The 22,300-nt window shown below is 34.1% G+C and overlaps 1 protein-coding gene across 1 annotated transcript in view; it reads left to right on the forward strand.

The window, feature by feature from the left end:
* Positions 1-22,300, forward strand: part of GPC5 (glypican 5) — a 1,298,292-nt gene that overhangs the window by 426,076 nt on the left and 849,916 nt on the right. Inside the window, exon 6 of the mRNA XM_036250056.1 lies at positions 10,084-10,204. Coding sequence (XP_036105949.1) covers positions 10,084-10,204 — 121 coding nt within the window. The remainder of the gene's footprint in view (positions 1-10,083; positions 10,205-22,300) is intronic.

Consider the following 22,300-nt stretch of genomic DNA (forward strand, 5'->3'; position numbering starts at 1 on the left):
AGTAGAGGGAAAGAGAGAGTGAAGGAGCGATTGGCCAAATCTGCCTGCAGGTGTGGAATCTTTGGGTCATCTGGACCAGAAATACCCATTCTATGTGGACTCTGGAGGTGATCAGAAATATTCTGCATTCTGTGCGCGTATATTTTTCATATACTGAGTCAGCCAAGTGTGTTTCTATTAGGAATCTAAGAGTCCCTAGGCACATATAGTTCTGTCTATGGAACTAAGTCCAGCTGTTTTCTGTACAACATAACTGCATTTGCCAAGATATAGCTGGAGAAGCAATTTCTCATACATGCAAGTGGGAAACAAATTAAATTCTATTACACAAGTGGGTTGTTTTCTTAGGACAGTTTGATAGTAGGAATTTGGCTATGGTCTAGTTAAGATGAGGTATGGACAGAAAGCTTAGCTGTTTCCCTACCTCTTCCTCCTCTTTCTTCATAATAACTATGATTTGAAACCTTTCAGTTTTTATTTTCAGATGCAACAGACCACAAAATGGAATTGTTTTACAGAACTTAAAGTTGGAATTGAAGACGCGATTGAAACTGTATATTAAAACTGATGTGTTATGTTCAATTCCAAAGTGTTTCTAAATACTAACTACTGCAGAGTTATTTTGTTAAGAAAAGTTATTATTTAAAAATCTTTTCAAACTTCAAATTTCTTTCCTGGGCCCAGGAACTTCACTTTTTTTTTTGCTATTGAATGTGCGCGTGTGCATGTGTGTGTGTAGAGCATGTGGAGACATAATCTTAATCAAAGCTCCAAAATGCAGAGCATTAGACACTCTTGAAAGGGTCCCATTCCCAATGCAAAACTACATGGACCACATACCAAGATCACCCAATTCATAGAGCACTGGTAATGGGTCTGATTAAAACTTTAAAAATTATATCTGTCAAATAATTTTATTTATAAAAAAAAAAGCTACCCATTTTCAAAAGAGAGGGAAGAAAAAAAGAAAATGATTCCATTAATGTAGGATAAAGAAATCTAATAGAAAATAATTTGCTCTCTATCAGTTAAAATATACTTTATCATATGACTGCCCTTTCCCCTCTCATGGGTATTTATTTTTTAGTAAATTGCTCAACTGTGCTCCTATTTACTGTGTAGGGTAGTGTGGTTCTTTAGGCCAGACTGCTGCTTTGTGACTTAAGTCACTTGAACCCTCAGATTCTTTGTCTACAATGCTTTAGGACATTACCCCAAAAAGTATTTTCTGAGTAGTAAAATGAAATATCAATTAAAACATAAATTTAGGAAAATATTAACCATCTGCTCTTTTAAGTTCTTCTTGGGTCACATTTTTTACCGAGTCAGATAACCATGACCCCTTAGAAATGCCTACTCAGAACTCCAATTTAACACGATGCTGGCAGCTTTTAACAAAGATTCATATACGCAGGGGTCATGATTACATCTTTGAAAGCTTTGGAATTGCCATTAAATATTATCTTTGTTGTACTGTTCATTGTCTCTTACTTAAAGACTCATGCATTCTGCTTGAGAGTTTAGAGATATCAATAATGGCTACTGACTTTTTGCAGATACTACTTTTACTGACTAATAAGACTTTTTTGAATTCTGGTTTTCTTTTTGGACTTCATAAACAAGAGACATAGGGCTAATCTTTAGGCTGCAGTATAGTCTCTCCTTCCTAGATTTCCTTATATGATTGTCACCTCCTTCCCTTCATTATTCTGTCATTTTCCCCTTTATAGGGCTTTTTTTCTTTTATTATAAGCTGTCTCAAAGGGTTTTCTGGAAATATACAGTGCAGAAGTACAAAATGATGAAATAAACATCCTACTTTATTTGTTTTAAAAGATGTTTAGGTTGGACTAGATGACCTCTAAGGTCCTTTCCAGCTCTAAATTTATGTTACTGTCACCAAAGACAGATCAAAAATCAATTAGGTTATAAGCTGGGAGTTGACTGCCAAGTGCTGTATTCCTGGAATGGGTGTATTTTTTCTTGAAAGCAGAGTGCTGGATTCAGCAACCTGCTAAGGGCCTTCAATCTTTATTTATTTAGTTTAATCCTGAGGATATATTTTCATTGATTTTTTGAGATAGAGAGAGAGAAAGAGAGAAAGAAACATTGATGTGAAGGAGGAACATTGATAAGTTGCTTCCCCTACGCTCCCTGACTGGGGATTGAACCCAAAACCCAGGTATGTGCCCTGACTTGGAATTCAACCCACAACCTTTTAGTGTATGGTATAATGTTTCAAAAAACAGAGCCACCTGGCCAGGGCGGGCCCTCGCAGTCTTATGTGATAAAATGAGAGAACTTGTTGCTGAAAAAAAATCTCCAAAAATATAAGAAATAGGTAACAGAAGAGCTTAAGTATTTCTTTTGGAACATTTATATAAATTTGAAAACTAAGCTGAGCTTAATGAGTGTTGCTAATTTAATAAAATTAGTCACATTTGAATATTGTCACAGTCTTGCTGCCACATTAACATTAAGTGTGATTGAAATGTATTCTGTGTTCCTCTGTGGGTCCCCAAAGCATCAGCTGTCAACACCTTCATTTTCAGCTAAACCTTCAAAGCTTTCAGAAAATCTTTACATTCAGAGTAGGCAGCTGGACCACTGTTTCAGATAACATAATTTTTTAGGGTGTATTTTTAGTTTGTATGAATTTAGAATTAAAGAAATTATCAGTAGCATTGTTTATTTTTTTTTATTAAGATAAAAGTCATTGACCATAAGGAAATGCTAGATACTATGTACTGAAAATTTCCAAAGCTGATTAAAATATTTTCTTTTTCAAATCCTTACCTGAGAATATTTTTCCACTTATCTTTGGATAGAGTGGGAGGGAGAGAGAGAGAGGAAGGGACACATTGATTGGTTTCCTTCCACATGACCCCAACCAGGGCCGGGGATGGAGCCACAACCGAGGTACATGAACTTGACAGGAATCGAACCCTTGACTCTTTGGTTTGTGGGCTGATGCTCCCACTGCTGAGCCGAACTGGTCAGGGCTAAAATATTTTCTTTAAGCCAAATGAATTATAATGGAAAATAAATGAAAAATCCTAAATTAAAATTTAAAAGATGTTTGTAAAATATAAATATTATTTTATAGTATATAAAATTTTCATAGAGGAAAATATGGCTTCAGGGATAATGATTATATGTAAAGTTTATTGATTAATTGAGGTTCAATGGAAAATCCAGGCAGCTTCCAACTTCTTTGCAATAATCTGCATGGTGAGTTGAACACAGTGTCCCTAGAAAACGAGTGCACTGAAATTCAGAGGTTCTTTTTGATTTTATTACGGTATGTATTGGTAGGAAGGACCTGCATGTTTTATTTGGATGGTATGTTGGGAACTTTAGAATTATTGTATCTTGCAACTAATTTTAAAGAATTTGTGATGCAGTTGTTAGTTTTATATCTGGAATTTAGTTAATGTTGGTGCCAATTATATAATATCTGTAGAAGATTCTAGGAACTTATAATATTTAATGATGTCTCTAGTAAATGATTGGTTAAATGAAATTTATGTACTAAATTACTTTGACTCAATTTTTTTTGCTCAAAGAGCATTTAATTTAGTAATACTCACCTAATAGTTATTTCCTAAATAATATTTTGCTTTGTATATTGAAATCAGTGAAGTGAGACGGAAAATCAGTGCAAAGTGGTCATTGTCAGTGATCATAAATCCATAACAGATAGCCTGTATCTTATTGAGAAGAGTTAATTTGGAATGTGTGACTTGGAAAATGGGAGTTAGTTTAATGTCTCAAACTCATATAACAGTATGCACAATTGATTATAGTAAGAACTAATCATTTAAAACTTCATAGTTGCTTTGAATCGAATGAAGGTCATTATAAAGTAAGCCAAAGATTTATTACCACTTGCTTTGAATTTTTAATTTAAATATTTTACATCACAGATTGAGCTTTTGATATAATTAAGGTGTTTATCTTATAAAATGTCATGAAATAGGTTACCTGTGATTCACCTGGCTAAACTGACACACACAAACACCTGCCAATTAAAGAGTCAGGATGAAACATTAATATCCATTCTTTAATAAGCTCTTGTTTTCTATCTCTACCATATTCTTATTGAATTTATTATATTGATCTATACATTTCTTATTGGTTGCTACATAAAGTATGACATTGCCTTATTAAAGTAATGTTAATGAGTGTTATCTATAAAATATCACAAAATGTGATATCCTCAACAGAAAATTTATTATATATAAATAATAGTAAAGATGATAATAAGGTGTCTATTAAATATTTTTGTTTTTATTTCATTATATAAATTCTGAAACATAGATCTCAAAATTATATATTATTTATCTATAATTATAAAGCCAAATAAATGGTAGAGAGTAACTTAAAAAATAGCTTGGGACTCAACAACTGAAGTGAGATAGTGCAACTACAAAGGGTTTAATCATTTTGAATTGATTCTATAAATGTCTTCATTCTCTAAATACTCTGTAAGCCTCTTACCTACCGTGAAAGGTTACTCTCATAACTCTGGCATCTAGAATCAATGATATGACTTCTTTTTGTTCTGTGACTTCAAAGATTAACACCCGCACAATAAAGAAAAATGCTCCGCATGAACACAGAGCAACATTTAGCGGTGGTATCCAGTGTCACCCAAGTAGTTGAGGAAATTTACAAAAACAATTCTCTAGTACTCATTTTCATATTTGCTACCAGAACCAGGTAGGGAGGCCTAAAAATAGTTTCAAAGGAAAATTTGTTCTTGAAGAAGAGGCTCCCTGATGAATACATACAACATTCTGCCCAGACCTCCTTTAACCTGAGATGACAACGTATCTACTAAAACCCTAGACACTCCAGTGTTTGGCTTCCAAGAAATTAGGTGACTCAAAACCCTAGAAGTAGAAATTTTAATATATAATCACCTAACGCAAATCATAAGAAAAAGTAATAAACAAACAAAATATCTACTACTACCATCACAAACAACATGGTTTTCAATCTCATCTTTAACTGCTAACAAAAATGGCAATAATGATAAAAAGAGAAAGCTGTGCCCAGGTGTTTTCCTCATCTTTTATCATTATTACACACACACACCCTGTAGATCTATTTATTGTATTTATTTATGTATTCATTTATTATTCTTGATAGTATTACAGATGTCTCCCCTTTTTCCCCATTGACCCCCTCCTCCCGGCTCCCACCCACTTCCTGTTTTCCCCAACTTAATATCTGTGTCCATTGGTTGTGCATATATAAATTCTTTGGTTCCTAACCCAGTGAAATTACCAAAGACTTCTAAGACAGACCACTTGAAATGATTTGTAATGAACTTCAGGGTCAGATTTCAAACATTTTTTTTTCACCTGAAATTGTATAAGTGCTTATCAAAATAACATACTTCTGATATGAATCTGAAACAAATTCTATTTCATTCTAAATGAAGTGAAATTAGCATCAGCCAATAGGGTAAAGCATGAGTTTCAAATAAGTGATGTTGGTCAAGTCAGGAGAAATGTCTTCCTAGTGACATACTGTGTGTGGATTTATTACCACTTCCGTTTCATAGTTTATATGTTGAACACAAAGAAAACCGGAATCTTGTTAATCATCATTTTAAACATTTTTGTAGAATGTAAATATATCAGTGTTTGCCTTTTTTCCATGTTAATGAAAAATGAGTTGTACTTGGGGAGTGAGTATTCCTATTAAACTGCTGTCATCCATTACCAGGCCTGTTTAGAAGAAATAAGCACAGATGGTGGGTCTATTACTTTTCTAACAAAAAAATTGCCTCTTTCTTTGTGTTTTGTTCCCTCCTTCTCATTGAAATGTGAGCAATTTTTCAAGTCAAGAAACCTCTGTAGGGATCCTTGAAAAGTTGTATCCATTACTTATACATTTAGGAGCAAAAAAGAGTGATTAATGATTTATTAAAATTTCATAATAAAAAAAACTCAAAAAGTCTTTGCTAGAAAATTTTTTATTTGATTTAGAAACCATATGTTTTGCATGTAAATTAAAGTCTGCAGGGAGTAAGTTTTTATATCAAGCTAGGATCCTAAATTACTCATTTAGTGATGACAAAATCATTTAGCTCATGTTAAAAATACCAATGTTGATCTTTTATTTATATAGATGGTTCAATGAAAATTTGTGTGTTGTGTACATATAAAGAAAAAAAAGCAAGCAAGTTTTTAATGTTACATATAGCTTGAAAATACATGCATACAGTAATGTATCCAAATCTTAATTGTACAATTCAGTCTTTATTAAACAAAAAAGCATAAAATGAACACTTTTGTATAACTAGGACCCAAGTCAAGACATATATTACTGTAATCCCAGAAACCCCATTTAACCTTATAGATACTCTCTCCAAGAATAGCACTTACAGTGATTTGAAGCATCACTGATTAGATTTTAAACGTCTTATAAATGGGATAATAGTGTATGTTCCATATCTTGCTTCTTTCACTCATTATTTAGCTTATAAGATTTTTAGTATAGTTGGGATTCATTCATTCTCATTGCTATATAGTATAACATTTTATAAATATATTACCATTTATTTGCCCATGCTAATGCTTATGAACATTTGGGTTGGGTCCAGTTTGAGACTATTTTGAATAATAATTTTCTGAGCATACTTTATACCTGTTGAGTATGTACCTGGGGTGATAGGATATGTTCAACTTTAGCATACATGCCAAAGAGTGGTTGAGAGCAGTTTACATTTCATCCACAAAGAGAGAGGGTTCCGACTGTTCCACATCTGTGTTAACACTTGATATTATCTGTCTTTTCCATTTACATTACTATGGAGTTTATCTGCCACTATTTCTTTAGGGTTCTTAACCTTACAAAACCAGAAAAGAATAACCAGTTTTATTAAATTATATTTTATTTGAAGTATCTTAAATGCTCTTCTTTGAATTGATTTTTCTTATTTAAATGATACATAAGAATAATGATTCTGAACTATTCAATAATATACTAGCTCAGAAAGAGATTCTTGGTCAATTGTAATTCTGATAAATTTTATCTTACTGTGTTATTAACTGAGAAAATTATGAATAAAAAATGAGCAATTCTTCAGATTAATGTGAAACAACATTCTTGCTTGTTAAAAGGAAGTTTTGTGGTCTGTAAATATACCAAGATGTGAACCAGTAATAGTTTATTTAAAATTAAGAGATGAATCTCAGTTTCTATGGCTTATATTATGTCTGTGTTTCTAGAGAAACACAGTAAAATCTTATGGCAAACTTGTAGTCTGTTAGTTTCTTTTCACCCTACCAGAAACTGTTATTTTACTCTTTAGCTGGTAATATACAACTGTTTGTTGAAGAGATTTTTGAAGAAAATGGTACATTTCTTCCTAATTACAAGCAAGGAAGCCTTTGAAAAATGCAGTAGTTACAGCAGTTATATAATAATAGTAATAATATATAACAACAACAATGCTTTGCACCAAATTAATTGTATCTCTAATTTATAATAGTTGGATTAAGAAGTTTTCATTAATAATTATTTGAATGATTGTATTTTAGAGTTCACATTTACTGGGTTCAGATCCTTGCTGGACACTTAACAGTGTTGCCTTGGGAAAATTAACTAACCTATTCAGATCTCAGATCCCCAATCTATAGCATGGGAATGGTTATGGGACACATGTTATATGTTGTATTAGTTTGGGTCCTCCAAGAAACAGATACTAAAATGGGATTAAACATAAAAGGATTGTATTTAGGAAAAAGTCTCTGAGAGAAAATGAGAAAGAAAATTAATAAGGCTGGAAGAGCTAGCTATTGGTTGAGATGCACGTGTGAAACAGGGAAGGGGGAGCAGGGGGAGATTGGGTGGAAGCCTTCTGCGTGTTGCTCAGTCTAAGGAAGGGTTAGCAAGAGCCTTGGGAATCCTGAGCCAAAGCTGGCCCTCAGAGGAGGCCTGTGTCTCCCAGTGACCGGCCTGCTTTAGCATCCATTCTGCACTCAGTCACATTATTGTTTTTAAAATAAAAAGGCTTGCCCTGGCTAGGTGACTCAGGTGATTGGAGTGTCTTCCTGTACACCAAAAGTTGTGGGTTAGATTCCCAGTCAGGGCATGTGCCTAGGTTGCGTGTTCAATTCCCGGTTGGGGCACATATGGGAGGCAGCTGATTGATATCTCTCTCTCAAATAAAAAAATAAATAAAAAGACTTATCAATATCATTATTGTTGTGATGTCCAATTGATAACATCAAGAAGTTTTATTACTTATCATCATTAGAAGGACATAATTGAGAATTGTTTGATCCACTTTTTAAAATCGGTCAGTGGGTGTGCAAAATCATGAAGAGAACTAAATATCCTTGAAACTCCTTTTGTAAGGCCATAATGTCAACAATGGAAACTCTTTTTATCTTTTCAAAGAGTTTTCATTGCTGTAAAAATTCAGAGAGTGCATGTGGATAATTGCAAATAGAGGAAAGAAAAATTTCATTAAAAATCCTGTGAAGATGTCGAAAAGTCTCTGAGGCCACTTTATTATGATACTGTAATGGAGGCAAATTTACTCAGAAGATATTCTTTTATTTATTTATTTATTTTTGTGGTACGTGCCCCTAGCAGGAACCGAACCCAGGACTCTCTGGTCCGCAGGCTGATGCTCAACCGCTGAGCCAAACTGACCAGGGCCAGAAGATATTCTTAAACGTAGAGGATGGAATCTTCAGGCATGGCTTCCTGTCTCTGTCCTTTCCCGTTTTGCTCTCCCTTTGTAAATAGAAGCCTACTTATTCTTCTGTGTGTGTGTGATCAATGTGCCTTTCCCATTTCTCCAGCTGGACATCTTTCTTTGCCCTGGAGTCTGCGTTAACCACACCATCTAAGACCTATTCTTACGATAACATTTTGAGGGCCACCTCAAACTATAGCTTCTTTAGTTTTTCCACAAATTGTCTTAGTCCAAATGGATTTCTTCATATGCTCCATTTCTACTACCTGTGTTATCATCTTACCTGTCACTTGGCATGCACTGTTTCTTCCAGCTGTCCCCTTGGCACACTGAACATCTTGGTCATTCCTCACGTTGCACTTGAACTGTTCACCTGTCTTGATGCTACACCACACTGTCAGGAAAATAAGGATGATTATATTACTGGAATCTAGTAGATATTTTTAAAATATAGTAAAATGGAATGAATGAATGTATGCATGAATGAACAATTTAATTGATACCATATATTCCCAGACAGATAATCAGCATTGTGAGGACAAGAATTAAGTCTTATACCTTATGATCTCAGTCACCTAGTACAGGATTTGAATATTGTAGGAGGCACTTAGTACATTTTTGTGACTAAAGAGTTTAAATATTTGTATGAATACTAAGTGGACATTTTATGACTGTCATTTTGGAAAGGTAGTGACTTGCAATGACTTTCATTGCCTGTGAAATCACCCTTTTATACAACATGCTTTGCTAGACTCGTGTAGTGCACCATTAGGTGAACCTTGGTGAAAACAGTTAGTACTTTTCTCTGGACCGCAAGCCGACGCTCTAACTGCGGAGACAAACCGGCCAGGGCAGTACTTTCTCTAATTGTCAAATATTGTGCATGCTTTATTTGTTTACTTATAATAATTGTGATTTTGACTTATGCAGTTAATATACATCTGTAATTCTTTTGTAGTCTGATATGTAAAAAAAACATTATTGGAACTTTTCTATATACTATTAAAATGAAGTAAATCGACCCAGATAATATGGATTCAGACATATGTGTAATTCAGCAAGAATTGGTAACAAGGTGAGATGTATATTAACTTTTTCTAGTATATTGGTAAGTAGTGTTAAAGAATTAATTTTTGGTTGGGTCCTTCGAAAGTAAAACATTAGAAAATTTTATATTTTCATGCTAAGCATTCTTCCAGGAAAAACATTGCAGCTCTTCCAGGTTCTGTTCCAAGAAAAAATACATTGTTGTATACTCTCAAAGGAGTGAAATTCTGAACTCAGATCTGTTTAAATAGTTGTAGCAGATATACTCTGACTATATATCTAACTCATATATCTTTTACTGTTCACTTTCTTAGTTATACTCAGCGTGTGGTTGGAAATGGAATCAAAGCCCAGTCTGGAAATCCTGAAGTCAAAGTCAAAGGAACTGATCCTGTGATAAATCAGATTATTGATAAACTGAAGCATGTTATTCAGGTAAATTCTGTTCTTCTCATTGGTCTTCTCAGTAGTACATTAACACATTAATATAATGTGTTAATCCTATCTGGTAATCTTACCTAAAATTGAGTCCTGAAATAATTTTTTTGCATCTGGGATTTTGGTTGAGTGATTTTTTCATTGAAAGTCAATGTGCTGCAGTATTTTAATGGGTGGGCAATCTGTATCTGTGAAAAGGAGCTATAGCTTCAGCATTCCAATAAATAATGAGAATCTAAGGATGACCTTCACCCCCAGTAATAAGTTTTAAACATGAGAACTACTGGCCATTAAAGAAAACACATAGTAGGGCATAGAAGATTCCAATTTCACCTTCCAGGTAAGTCTGAGACTTTCTATTAAGGTTTTTGCTGCATTTTCAACAAAAGTTGTCATAAGTGAATGCTATTCATTTCTTGTATTTATTTTCTGTATCATCTTTTACATGTTATCTCATAATCTGTTTATGAGATATTTCTGTTGTTACTTAATGTTATTTAATGGTTAATCCTGCTGATTTTAATGCATGATATATGAAGCATGAAAGTATCTATCAAAAGAAAATTTTATTCAACTATTTTATTAATCAGAAATCAATGTTATGTTACATGTTGTAAAGATTACTCTCTATTTTTCATCTTTTGGGGTTTCAGGTAAGAATGAGTATTTTTTAGTTATTGATCTTTACGTAATAATTCATATGTGCATATTTTTCGAAGCAGAACTGTGTATGTACAGTTGATACTTATTTTAAGTTTTATATGATTATATGTCAGAAACTATAGTTACACAGATGACAGAGTTTTTATTGATATCAAAGTATTCTAGAGTCATTGGTGTGTTTCACTGAGAGTTTATGTGGAGCCATTTCTTAGGATTCTATTACTACCAGAGTCCCTGTGTCTTGAGCACAGTTGATGTAAGCAGGGCATGGCTTCTTGTGTCCCAAACCATAGATTTCTACCTACCCAGTGTCAATAATAATGGCTACTTTGCTTATTTTATGACTATTACATTAGGAAAATAGAGCTGTCATCTGAGAGGCACAATCAAATATAACTTCCATTCATAAGAGAAAGTGGCATCATGATTACTAGTGAGTTAACCTCACAGCCTTGAGTGAATTAAACCAATCCCTCAGAGAGAAACCTCCAAGGTGAAGCAATTGTTGCTTGCACTGCCAGTGTGCCAAGTGCTGAGACATTTCCTAGAAGTGAGCAGTCTTGGGATTGGGTCAGGAGGTAAAGTGACCATGAAGGAGGCATCAGAGGGAACAGTAGGAGCTGGACCAGGGACTGAGGTGGAATGGCTGAGGTCAGCGTGGAGAAAGCCTGCTGTCCTCAGAGCAATGGCATTCAGCCCATCAGTGCGGGGTGCTCAGACACTCCGAAAGAGGGAGGTTGCTCCTCCTGCCAAATTTCTGGAACCTGGCTTCCCCATAATGAGAAAAACAAGAGCTCTAGTTCAAATTAATCTTGGCTCAGTGAGAATCTAATGAGGTTCCTTTTCAGGAAAACTTAGAATATTACATTAATTCTTGAGTTTCTAGTGGCTAAATAAGCAATCTATTGGAAACTTGGCATATAAGCAAACTAGATTTGTAAGTATATGCTGATGTATATGTATTCTTGGGACTCCTCAGGAAGGGATTCTGGAACACAGAACATAGATTTGTAGACAGGAGATCTATGGCAGTGTACCCTTGCAATCAGTAAGGGACTGGAGGAAGTAGGACTGTACAGAGGGGACAGTTAGCTGTACTGTAGCCATAACAGAACTCAGTAGGAATTCTGAAGCTGAGAGGGCCCTTTCAAGTTGTCCTGAATTGAGATAAGGAGGTGGGTCTTTATCCCCCTGATTGAAAAGACACTGGATGAGGGCTACTGGGGTGGATGGTGGTAGTATGTTAACTCAGCTCTGAGTCATCTTCAGCGCTTAGTCATCAATAGCCAACAATATTCCCTGAAGGAGGGAATGCTGTGGTCTAGGTGGCACCCCACAGCATTATGCAATATAATATGGTATGTAGATCAAGCTTATTTGAAAACTCAAATACACAATTGATCATAAAATCAAAAGAGCTGAATATAATCTGCTCCTCTCAATGAGACACATTAGTAAATTCTTAGTGGGCTCCAGAGTGGGGTAAGCATTCCCCAGAGGGTGCACAAGCTGATCCATGGGAGAGCTGGAAGAAAAAATGTAACTTTTTGTGTAGTAGATTCATTCTCTCTTATTCTGTTAACTTTTATAGTTGTAGGAGCTATATGAAATGTGTAACAGTGCAGTGGCACAGGCGTACAGTATAGAAATACAGAAACGTGTCAAGTGGGTGTGCATTCCAGCTGATTTTATGGAACACATTCATGATGAAAACAGATGGAAAGCCCACTATAGGTAGTAAGGTTGGAGCTGCGGTATAGGAAAGAGTCTACGACATAAGAAAACATTCGCAAAGAAATAAGTAAATACTCAAAGGACAGGGCTTATAAAAACTCTCAGGAAAAGGGTTCACTGATATGTTGCCCATTCAGCACAACATTTTTCTCTTCTTGTTTCACAGATTTCAAAGCCACATCTTTTTCAAGGTGACAGAGGGAAACAATCTCACTTTTTTTTTTTTTTTATCTCCTGTGTTGAGTCCTATTCTTTTATCTTTATATTAGTATGGAGATCTCCAATTATTCATGCTCAAGTTTTATTCTAGGGCTACAAGAATATATCAAATAAAATGCTACCTTTGAGGTTTATCTTTTTAAAGTCTACTAGGGTGATCTGATTGAAATTTAGATTTTTACAGAAGATAGCATCAAGTCCTATTTTGTACAGGTGTCACTACAATATTCACCTTTCATGTCTTAGGACATGTTCTTCCCTAAGCCAGCTCTCCGAGAGATGAAGGGAAGTTTTTGATTTTACCAGACTGCTGATAGTGTGTGTCCTCTGGCAGGGTGGCTATTGTATTGCCAATATCAAGGGATAGTTAAAAAGACCCACCGCAGTGTCAGGTCTGAAAAGATTCAGAAGATTATCTTCTGTAAGTGAGAATTTATTCATTGGGAGTAAGTGTGTGACAAGGGAGGAAGTGGAAGTTGGAACATATTTCAGAATGTCATCTGCAGCTTTAGATGGTTACTTGTGGTTGAGGTAAAAAATGAGTTTATTTTTCTTGCAATGGATATTAAGTGCATTGTTAATAGCACTATTAGTTAACTAGTGTACACTAGTTAATAGTGTACTATGAAAATGCCATCTCTCATCATAGGGATAAGCAAATGTTCCTCTGGTCCAGTGTTTTCCATATAGAAGTATATGAAAATAAGCCAGTGAAATTTATTAGCAAAACTTGGCTCCATACATTAGCCCCCTAATATTTTTCTTCTCGGCTTGTCATTGAACTGTACCTCATTTTCTACCCTGTAAGCTTTGCAATTAGAGTCACCAAACAAGTGAATAGAGATTTTTTTTTGTAAATGCCACTTTTTAAATATCTTAATAATTCATTTATTCAAAATATCTCACCAATACTTCTTGAGTTCCCTCTGTGGGCCTGGTTCTGCACATGACACTGAGGTGGAAGAGGTAAACAAAGCAGACATCACCCTGCTCTCATGGATTTAGTAAAGTAAACAAACACATCAATAAGACAAAGTAAACAAACACATCAATAGATGGAGCTGGCAAATCCACAGGAAACAAAACAGGATTTAGTAGGGAAAGGTACTTAAGAAGACTGTGCTAGTGGAGGCAACTCAGAGGGTCATATTTGGGTTGATACTCAATGAGGACACATAGGAAAGGAAGAAAGGGAAGACTGTATTTGGGGCAGAGGAAATAATCATTTCAAAGGACCTGTGGCACGGATAGGGTTATTGCATTTCAAGAACAAACCCATGTGGCTGGATCATAATAAGTGAAGGGAAGAGACAAGTATAAACTGAATTGAGGAAGTCTGGTAGAGAGTTTAGATTTTATCCTAAATTGGATGGGAAATCATTAAATACTATGGGCAGAGGATGATACAAGTTACTTAATGTATTATAAAAATAATTTTGGCTTCACTGTGGAAAATGGGCCTTGAAGAGCAGAGTAGAACAAAGTTATACAGGCAGAAGGTTATGTTGATTGAAGTTGGAATAAGAAGAATGGATAATGTAAGAAGCAGATTGATTTAGATAAATATGGAAATGTAATTATCAGAAATTGGTGATTGATTGGAAATCGAGGTGATAGAAGGAGAGAACAAGGAGAATATCTAGATTTGGTGGGATAATTTTGTCAGCAAGAGAAGAAAATATCCTGGGAGTGGAGCAGGTCTGGGTTTTGCTCATGGAAGTTGATTAGAAATTGTGGTTCTGTTAAATTTGAGATGCCTGTTAAACTTCCCCCAAAACATCGAGAATCCAGTGGTGACCACAGAGCTGGAGGTGTACATTTGGGAGAGATGGTTTCCTGCATTCTGAAGCCTGTGCCTGAGTTGGGCTATGCGTGTACCTTTCAAATTTACCTGTGATAAATATGTTATAGCCAATAGCTAGTGAGGAATTTCCTAAAGGGTTAACGTGACCTTCTTAAATGTTTGCATCATACTGAATTGTCCTTTGGTAATAGATTACAAACAAACTTGATTACTCTTAGTTTATCTGATTGAGGAAATATATGTACATGAACATTTTCATTCAGATTTTCTCTCCTACTGAACTAATTTTGAAACTTCTTATTCGTATTAACTAAGTTTGTTTAGGGCCAAATTGTCAGCCAAAAAAGTCACAGTTATGCAGCAATTAATCTTTAAGCATTAAATAACATCTATCATTTTTCAAAGAAGATCTCAGCAGTTAAAATCCTAACCTCTGAGCAACTATAAACAATAATGACTCACTACTTAGAAATCACACTACCTACTTTCAATATGAAATATAAAACATAATGTCAGAGCAATTTTCTATAATTCTTATATTACAAAACCAATAAATGTTACAGTGCTATTAAAAGTAGTAGATTTAAGTAATAGCTTATTTCTTCACACCTAACAATTTTGATACATATAAGAATATTCTCAGTTTCTGTTAAATATTCTTTTTCTATGGGGAGACTATGACTTCTTTAGAAAACTGTCTTCATGTATAAAATTAATTTGATTTTTAAGTGAGTGTAAAAGCAATAATCATAACCATTTACTGAAAACCACAATATGTAGATATTTTATAATATGTATTTCAATAATCACAACCTGCTGGGTTGAAGCAGAGATAGGAGACTCTTATTTTGCGTAGGAAAAGACTGCTAAATGGACTGTTTTATTTCTCATTCGATTCCTAGTATACCACTATGATAAATAGTAACTTCAGAGCTATGACTGACTGAGCCAAGGTTCTCAATGGATAGTTATAAGGTTAGTGTGTGTAAATTAAAAAGAAAAGGCATAAGATTTTACAAAGATGTTAGTATCTCAAAGTTTCTGAATTCTGAAAACTATTCAAGCTTTTTTTTTTTTTTTTTTTTTTTTCCATTAAACTACTTACTCTAAAACATTTTAGAATTGTTTTTCTTTTGGTAAATAGCTTGTAACAGTGGTGTAGAACTAACTAGTTCTTAATTGGTCAGTTGCTAATTGCGACCTATTTGACCATGCAGTGGCAGCTGATCCTGTGAATTCCTTCACTTCCACTGACTCCTTTTCTTGCTCAGGGAGTTCACCACAGCACCCTCACTTCCTTCCTCCTCAGCTCCACTACACAGCGATGTCATGTCCCCATGCTTACAATATTAATATTCCAGAAAGACAAGCACTTTTTGATTTTGTATTACCAATGCAGCAATGATCAAAACACATTTAGTTATCTTTCGGTTCAGAATAAAGTATTTGAAATGCATTCAATAACTTTGAATGGTCATCTAATTTAGCAATTAGTTTGTCTGAGTAAATTCAATGGAAAGTTGCTTTCTGGAGTGTGTGGTATAATGCACTCACTTCACTATCGGCCATTTCATTAAAAAAAATCAATTGTCCGCATATAGCCAACCACTTCAATTAGGGTACAATCAACTGGAAATGAACGTATAAAAACTCTTTCTGAAAGTAATGGGATTCGGGTTGGCCATTGATAATTTATTTTTTATTATTTAAAGAGTATGTAATTATTTTATGTTAGATAAAAATTTGAATTTATATTTCCTTGGCTGCTGCTGATCTTATACATTGTCATTACTTGTTAAGATTTGAGTCTTTTATCTGCCAGGTTTTTGTTTGTGAAAAAGGCTGAAAGATCATTGAATACTAGAACTTTCATACTTTGTATTTAGGTGATTAGGACGCACTATAGGCTAAAACCTTTATTTTTTCTGTTTAAAACCTAATGTAAACTATGATTTATATCACAAAAATGAGATTCCAAATTATAACCAGCTCCCACCAAATTCAGATTTATTTGAAAAAACTGAAACCACTAGGATTAAAGTTATTTCAGGAATTATGAAATATAAAAGATAAATGTACAACATTATATTATAAACAGAATAAGCAAGAAAAATAATGCTTCTGACAAATAGTAGACAAATAACTATCCATTCAGTGACTTCAAAGAAATAAAACAAATTCCGTTTAGTTTTAGAACATGTGCTGCTGAAGGGAACAGTCCTTTAGTTTCAATAAAATACATTGGCCATATGATAGTAATGGGCACGACTTCTGAGTTAGCACAAGGCATATGGCTAACTTTCAGTTCTGTGGGTGCTAGTTGTATGTCTGTAGTCACTTTACATCTTTAAGCCTTTTTGATATATAATCAAAAAGACAATAACGAGTGTTGTAAGGTATAGAGAAGTGGAACCCTCAAACATTGCTGGTAGAATGTAAAGTTGTGCATCTCCTTTGGAAAATAAATAGCTTCTCAAAACGTTAAACATAGAATTATAATATGACCCAATATTTCCATTCCTGTGGATACCCAAGAGTAAAGAATATATATGTCCATACAAAAACTTGTACATGATTGTTGATAGCAGTACTATTCATGATATCTAACAAGTGAAAAGAACTCCAGTGTCATGAACTGATGAGTGGATAAATAAAATGTGATATATCTATACAATGAAATATTCTTCAGCTGTATGAAAAGACATACTGATAAATTCTACAACATAGAAAAAACTTGGAAACATTATTTTAAGTAAAAGAAGCCAGTCACAAAAGATCACATATTGCATGACTCCATTTATATAATAAATATTAATAAATATATTTTACCATTTTATTTGAACATCAATTTTTATTTGTATATAGTACATTCCCTTATAGTGACAATAACCATGATTGGTATACTGAAAGCTTATCCTACCTTACCTTGGTGGTCTTCAGCATACCATACAAATAAGATAATTATTTCTTGATATCTAAATGTCTATAAAGTTTTATCAGTTTTTGCCCTTGTTACTACTAGATCCAATGTTTATTCCCCAACACAATGCTGATTACTCCTTCATCATTCCACTGAAATACTTGTGGGAAGCTCAATGATTATCTTTTTCTGTTTATAATCCAATAGTCTATGGTCAGTTCTTCTCTCTCGACTATTTAACAACACTCATCTTTGCTGTTGATCCCCTTCTCCTTGCTCTCCTCTTAATTTCTAATAAGCCTTTCTGATTATTCTCACCACAGGATCTTTGCTCTTCTTTTTAATTATTCTAAATGCTGTGTTTATCTGGGATCTCATCCATTTCCTTTCTCTTTTCATTCACTTTCTTTCTGCATCTCCCTCTCTCGTGGCTTCATGAGAGCCACATGTTTATCTTAGTCCCAATGTTTCTGCTGAGTCTCAGATACTTCAATGTACCTGCTGGGCAAGGTCCATAAAATTTCAAAATGAACATGGGTGAAAGAGAGCTGCATCCTAATTCTTCCTAGTTGCCTTAACTCAGGGGTGTCATCCTTAATTTCTCTTTTTCTTTACCTCTTCTTATCATCACAGTCTTTAAATTTTTTCTACTAAATATTTTTTAAACCTCTATTTCCCTTTACTCACTGGCCATTGTTCTTATTGACATCACCATTAATTCCTATCTAGATTAGAATAATTTAACCCCAGTTCTACAATCAATGGTCCAGAAAAATACCCTGGCACAGTTATGTATTGTTGCCATCTCCAGTTTCTCTTTGACGCTCATTCACAACACATTGCTATCTGGTTTGTGTATTCACAACCCCACTGAAATGATCTTTTAAAAATCACTCGTGCCCTGGCCGGTTTGGCTCAGCAGTTGGAGCGTCGGCCTGTGGACCAGAGAGTCCCGGGTTCAGTTCCTGCTAGGGGCACGTACCAAAAACAACAACAACAACAACAACAAAAAGTCACTCATTATCTCTTGTGGCGGAATCCAATAGACAAGTGTCAGTCTATTGTTAGACTGATTATGTCAATAACTACTTAAACATTAAGTTATTAAGATAAAATTCAGTCTCTTGAGTTTTTTTCTTAAATGTAAAATTTGGCCATATGTGCACCTATTTTCTTTTCCTAAAACTAAAATGCAAATAAGCGAATATAAATTTATTCACTCAAAAGAAAACAGAAAAGTCCAATACATTTTTAAAACCGTCAAAGTGGATAAAATAATGGAAGTTGACATGGATAACATAAGTTGCATTTGAAATATATGCATTAGAGTTTACTTATAAGAAGTTAGACAGTTTATCTGACAATACATGGGCACTTGGAAATACCTGATAACGCGAAAGGCAGAGATGAAATACAGCACTAAATACATGTGTATTGCTTAACTCCCCAAGTCAACACTGCACCCCAAATAATTCTCCTCCTATTTCTTCTTTGCAATATGGATATACATTTTCTAGGGAAAAATATACCAGGAAGATTCCTGGATCATAACTCCAGCCAGCATAGATGAAAAAATAAATTATAGGGCAGGAAATAGAAGAACTAAGGGAAAAGTCACATACCGACCTCTCTGTTTTCCAAATGCTGACTTGCAGATATCCACTGCTTGTGTAGAAAATCAGAATATTCTTTTTTGAAAAAACTGATCTATTCTAGGGAAAATTATTTTATATAGAGATTGGGCCTATAGCCATTGAGAAGGTAAGTTATCACCTAATTGAACGGTGGTAAAATCTTCTATTATACCATATTTAAATACAAAACAGCCCAATATTAATTAATAACCAACGATCACTATCAATTTATGGAAAATATGAAAATAATCAGTGACAAGCAAAAACTAATAAATAAATAAATAAGTAATAGAGATAAAAGATAGTGTAAAGAAAATACCCAAAAGCTATATGAATATCCTCTAAAAATTATAGAATAGATTGCATTCTCTAAAGAATAATGCATTATTTCCAAATGATCAATAAAAGAATAAGAAAAGCTTCCACAAATTAAAAACATAAAAATTAAAAATTCAGTTGAAGACTTGAAGATAAAGTGAAGGAAATATTTAAAATGATAATAAAAGAAAAAATATGGAATAAAATGTTGAAATGACAATTTTACTTTAGGAGATTAAAGTAACAACAATTTCACTGAGAAATACTAAACTAAGAGAGAAGTAATTTATCAAGTAAATAATATATTAGGTTTAATTTTTAGAAATGAATAGTCATGACTGCATATTTAGCCCACCAAATTACCAATGCAGTGAATAAAAACACACACACATTTAGGAAATTTTTGAATATTGAAAAGAAGATATTAACATTTTTCAACCACATACAAAGAATAGGGATCAAATTTGTGGTTGCTTATCAACAGAAATACAAAAAGACAATGGGAAAGCAATACTTTCAAATTGTGAGGCAACTGATATCTGACCTGAAATTCTAACCCAGCTAAACTAGCAATCTATAATGAATATAGATTAATGAGTTTTGCAGATAGTAAAAATATACAAATTGATATTCTGTATACCCTATGAAAACATATAAAGTTGTTAGTAAAAAGAATAATCCAGAAAATATAGTATGAATACATCAGAACAGGAAAACAAATGACTGTCAGAGGGTATTTTACAAGCCCAAAAGAAAGAAAGTAAATAACTTAAAGTGATATGTTGGAATGTATGGAAAAATATATTACTAAGCATTTGACAGATCTGCTGGAACATTTTAGGAAAAGAAATAGATAGATATATAGAAACACATGATAAATACAGGTTAACTATGCAAATTGATAGATACTGTGGAATTACAGATTTAAGAAAGCAAAAGGCTTTACATAAAAAGAAATAAAATCATAATATACTATTGAGCTGAACTGAATAATATATTTGTAGACACTTCTATTACTTTAATCACAACTTTGCTAAACTGTATTAGTTTAATGGGGAAAAGGAAAATAGAATTTGGTGTTATAACAGAAAATCAATGAATATTGTCAAGAATTGATAGTCAAGAAAAACTGCCTAGCTAGTTCTATATCCAGTCAGGGCATATACCTAGGTTGAGTGTTTGATCCCCAGTCAAGGTGTGTACGAAAAGCAGCTGATATCTCTCTCCCTCTCTCTCTCTCTCTCTCTCTCCATTCCTCTCTCTGAGCATGTCCTCAAGTGAGGATTAAAAAAACAACAAAAGCTTCCTATTTAATAAAAATTATTTAGCCATGTAAGGCTAATGCCAGAACATTCAGTCAGGTTGGTTATTACTGCCTACAGGAGCAAGCAACAGTATATAAAGTGTTTGGGCATAGAAATAGCTATATTTTTCTTTTTAAATAAATCTTTTGGTACTTCTTAGTTTTTTACGAGGTCTAATAATTACTTTGATAAATATAATTTTAAAAACTGAAGACAAACTCTGAATCATGATTTATATGGATCTGCATAATGTGGTTTTCTATGTCTCTACCCTCATTGGCCAATTTTCCCCTTTTCTGTGCAAACCTGACATCTGCTCTCCCACACAAACATTCTTCATCATTTTAGTTCTTTCACCATTCCGGGTTCTTTCTTATTTCTAGATCTTCCATTCTCTCTAAAAAACAGGCAAACAAGCAAACAAATAATTATTACTTTTACTTGAAAGAAAACAATTGTATTTCTTCTCTCTGCAACTCAGTCATTACATTTTTCTCAGTTTGTCATGACAAAGTATACGTGTACTATTATGTTCTCTTTGACACTCTAACTGACTTATAAAAGAGTACTTCTCTAGAGAAGAAAAATCAAGGAATTAAAAAACTAGAGTATTGAATAATATCCGCAGTGGACTCTGAACCAATTTTCTGTTCCCAAATATTTTAGTAAAAATTAGTGCAATTTTTTATTTTTTCTGTCTGACCCTAATACTTGGCTAAATTTTCAGTTTGAACTTGACTGATCTTTTTGCTCTGATTAATTTTTTTTTTTTTTATCCTCACCCAAGGACATTTTTCAACTTTTTTTGTTCAGATAAAGTGGGAAGGAGAGAGAGGAAGAGAGAAACATCGACGTGAAAGGGACACATCGAGTGGCTGCCACCCACACGACCCAACCAGGGCTGAGGACAAACTGCAATCAAGGTACATGCCCTTAGCGGGAACCGAACCTGGGTCTCTTGGGATCTCAGGCCGACGCTCTAACCGCTGAGCCAAACCAGCCGGGGCTTTTTGCTCTTACTAAATGCTATAGAGAAATTGCTCTTACTGCTTTTTCTGGCTGTTAATTCAAGTTTATAATTGTACTGATTCTACAGAGTTCTTAGGATCGTAATGGTTCATAAGGTTTCCCAGTCAAACAAACCTGCTTTTCTCTTCTTGTTATTTATGATTTTTCTGGGCCATGTGCAGTCCTCTCCTGACAACTGTAAAAACTTGACTCTAAATATCCCAAAGTTTGGCATGCAAAAAATAATAAGAATTCACCTAATGATCTTTTATAGCACTCTGCCGTACATAATTTTTCACTGGCTCATGCATATTTTCAGCTTTTTGCAGGTATATTGCGAGTCTATAATGCTTTGAAGACTCAATAAGTGTACTCTGTAGTCACTTGAATGCCATTTTATGAATGTGTGTTTAAGATGTGATTGCTCAGAGCAGAGCAGTTTCTGGAGATATGTATTGCAGATCAGCCTCACTTAGCCACATTGCCCCC

This window comes from Molossus molossus, unplaced genomic scaffold (assembly GCF_014108415.1).
Source record: "Molossus molossus isolate mMolMol1 unplaced genomic scaffold, mMolMol1.p scaffold_m16_p_9, whole genome shotgun sequence".
In the NCBI taxonomy this organism is placed as follows: domain Eukaryota; kingdom Metazoa; phylum Chordata; class Mammalia; order Chiroptera; family Molossidae; genus Molossus; species Molossus molossus.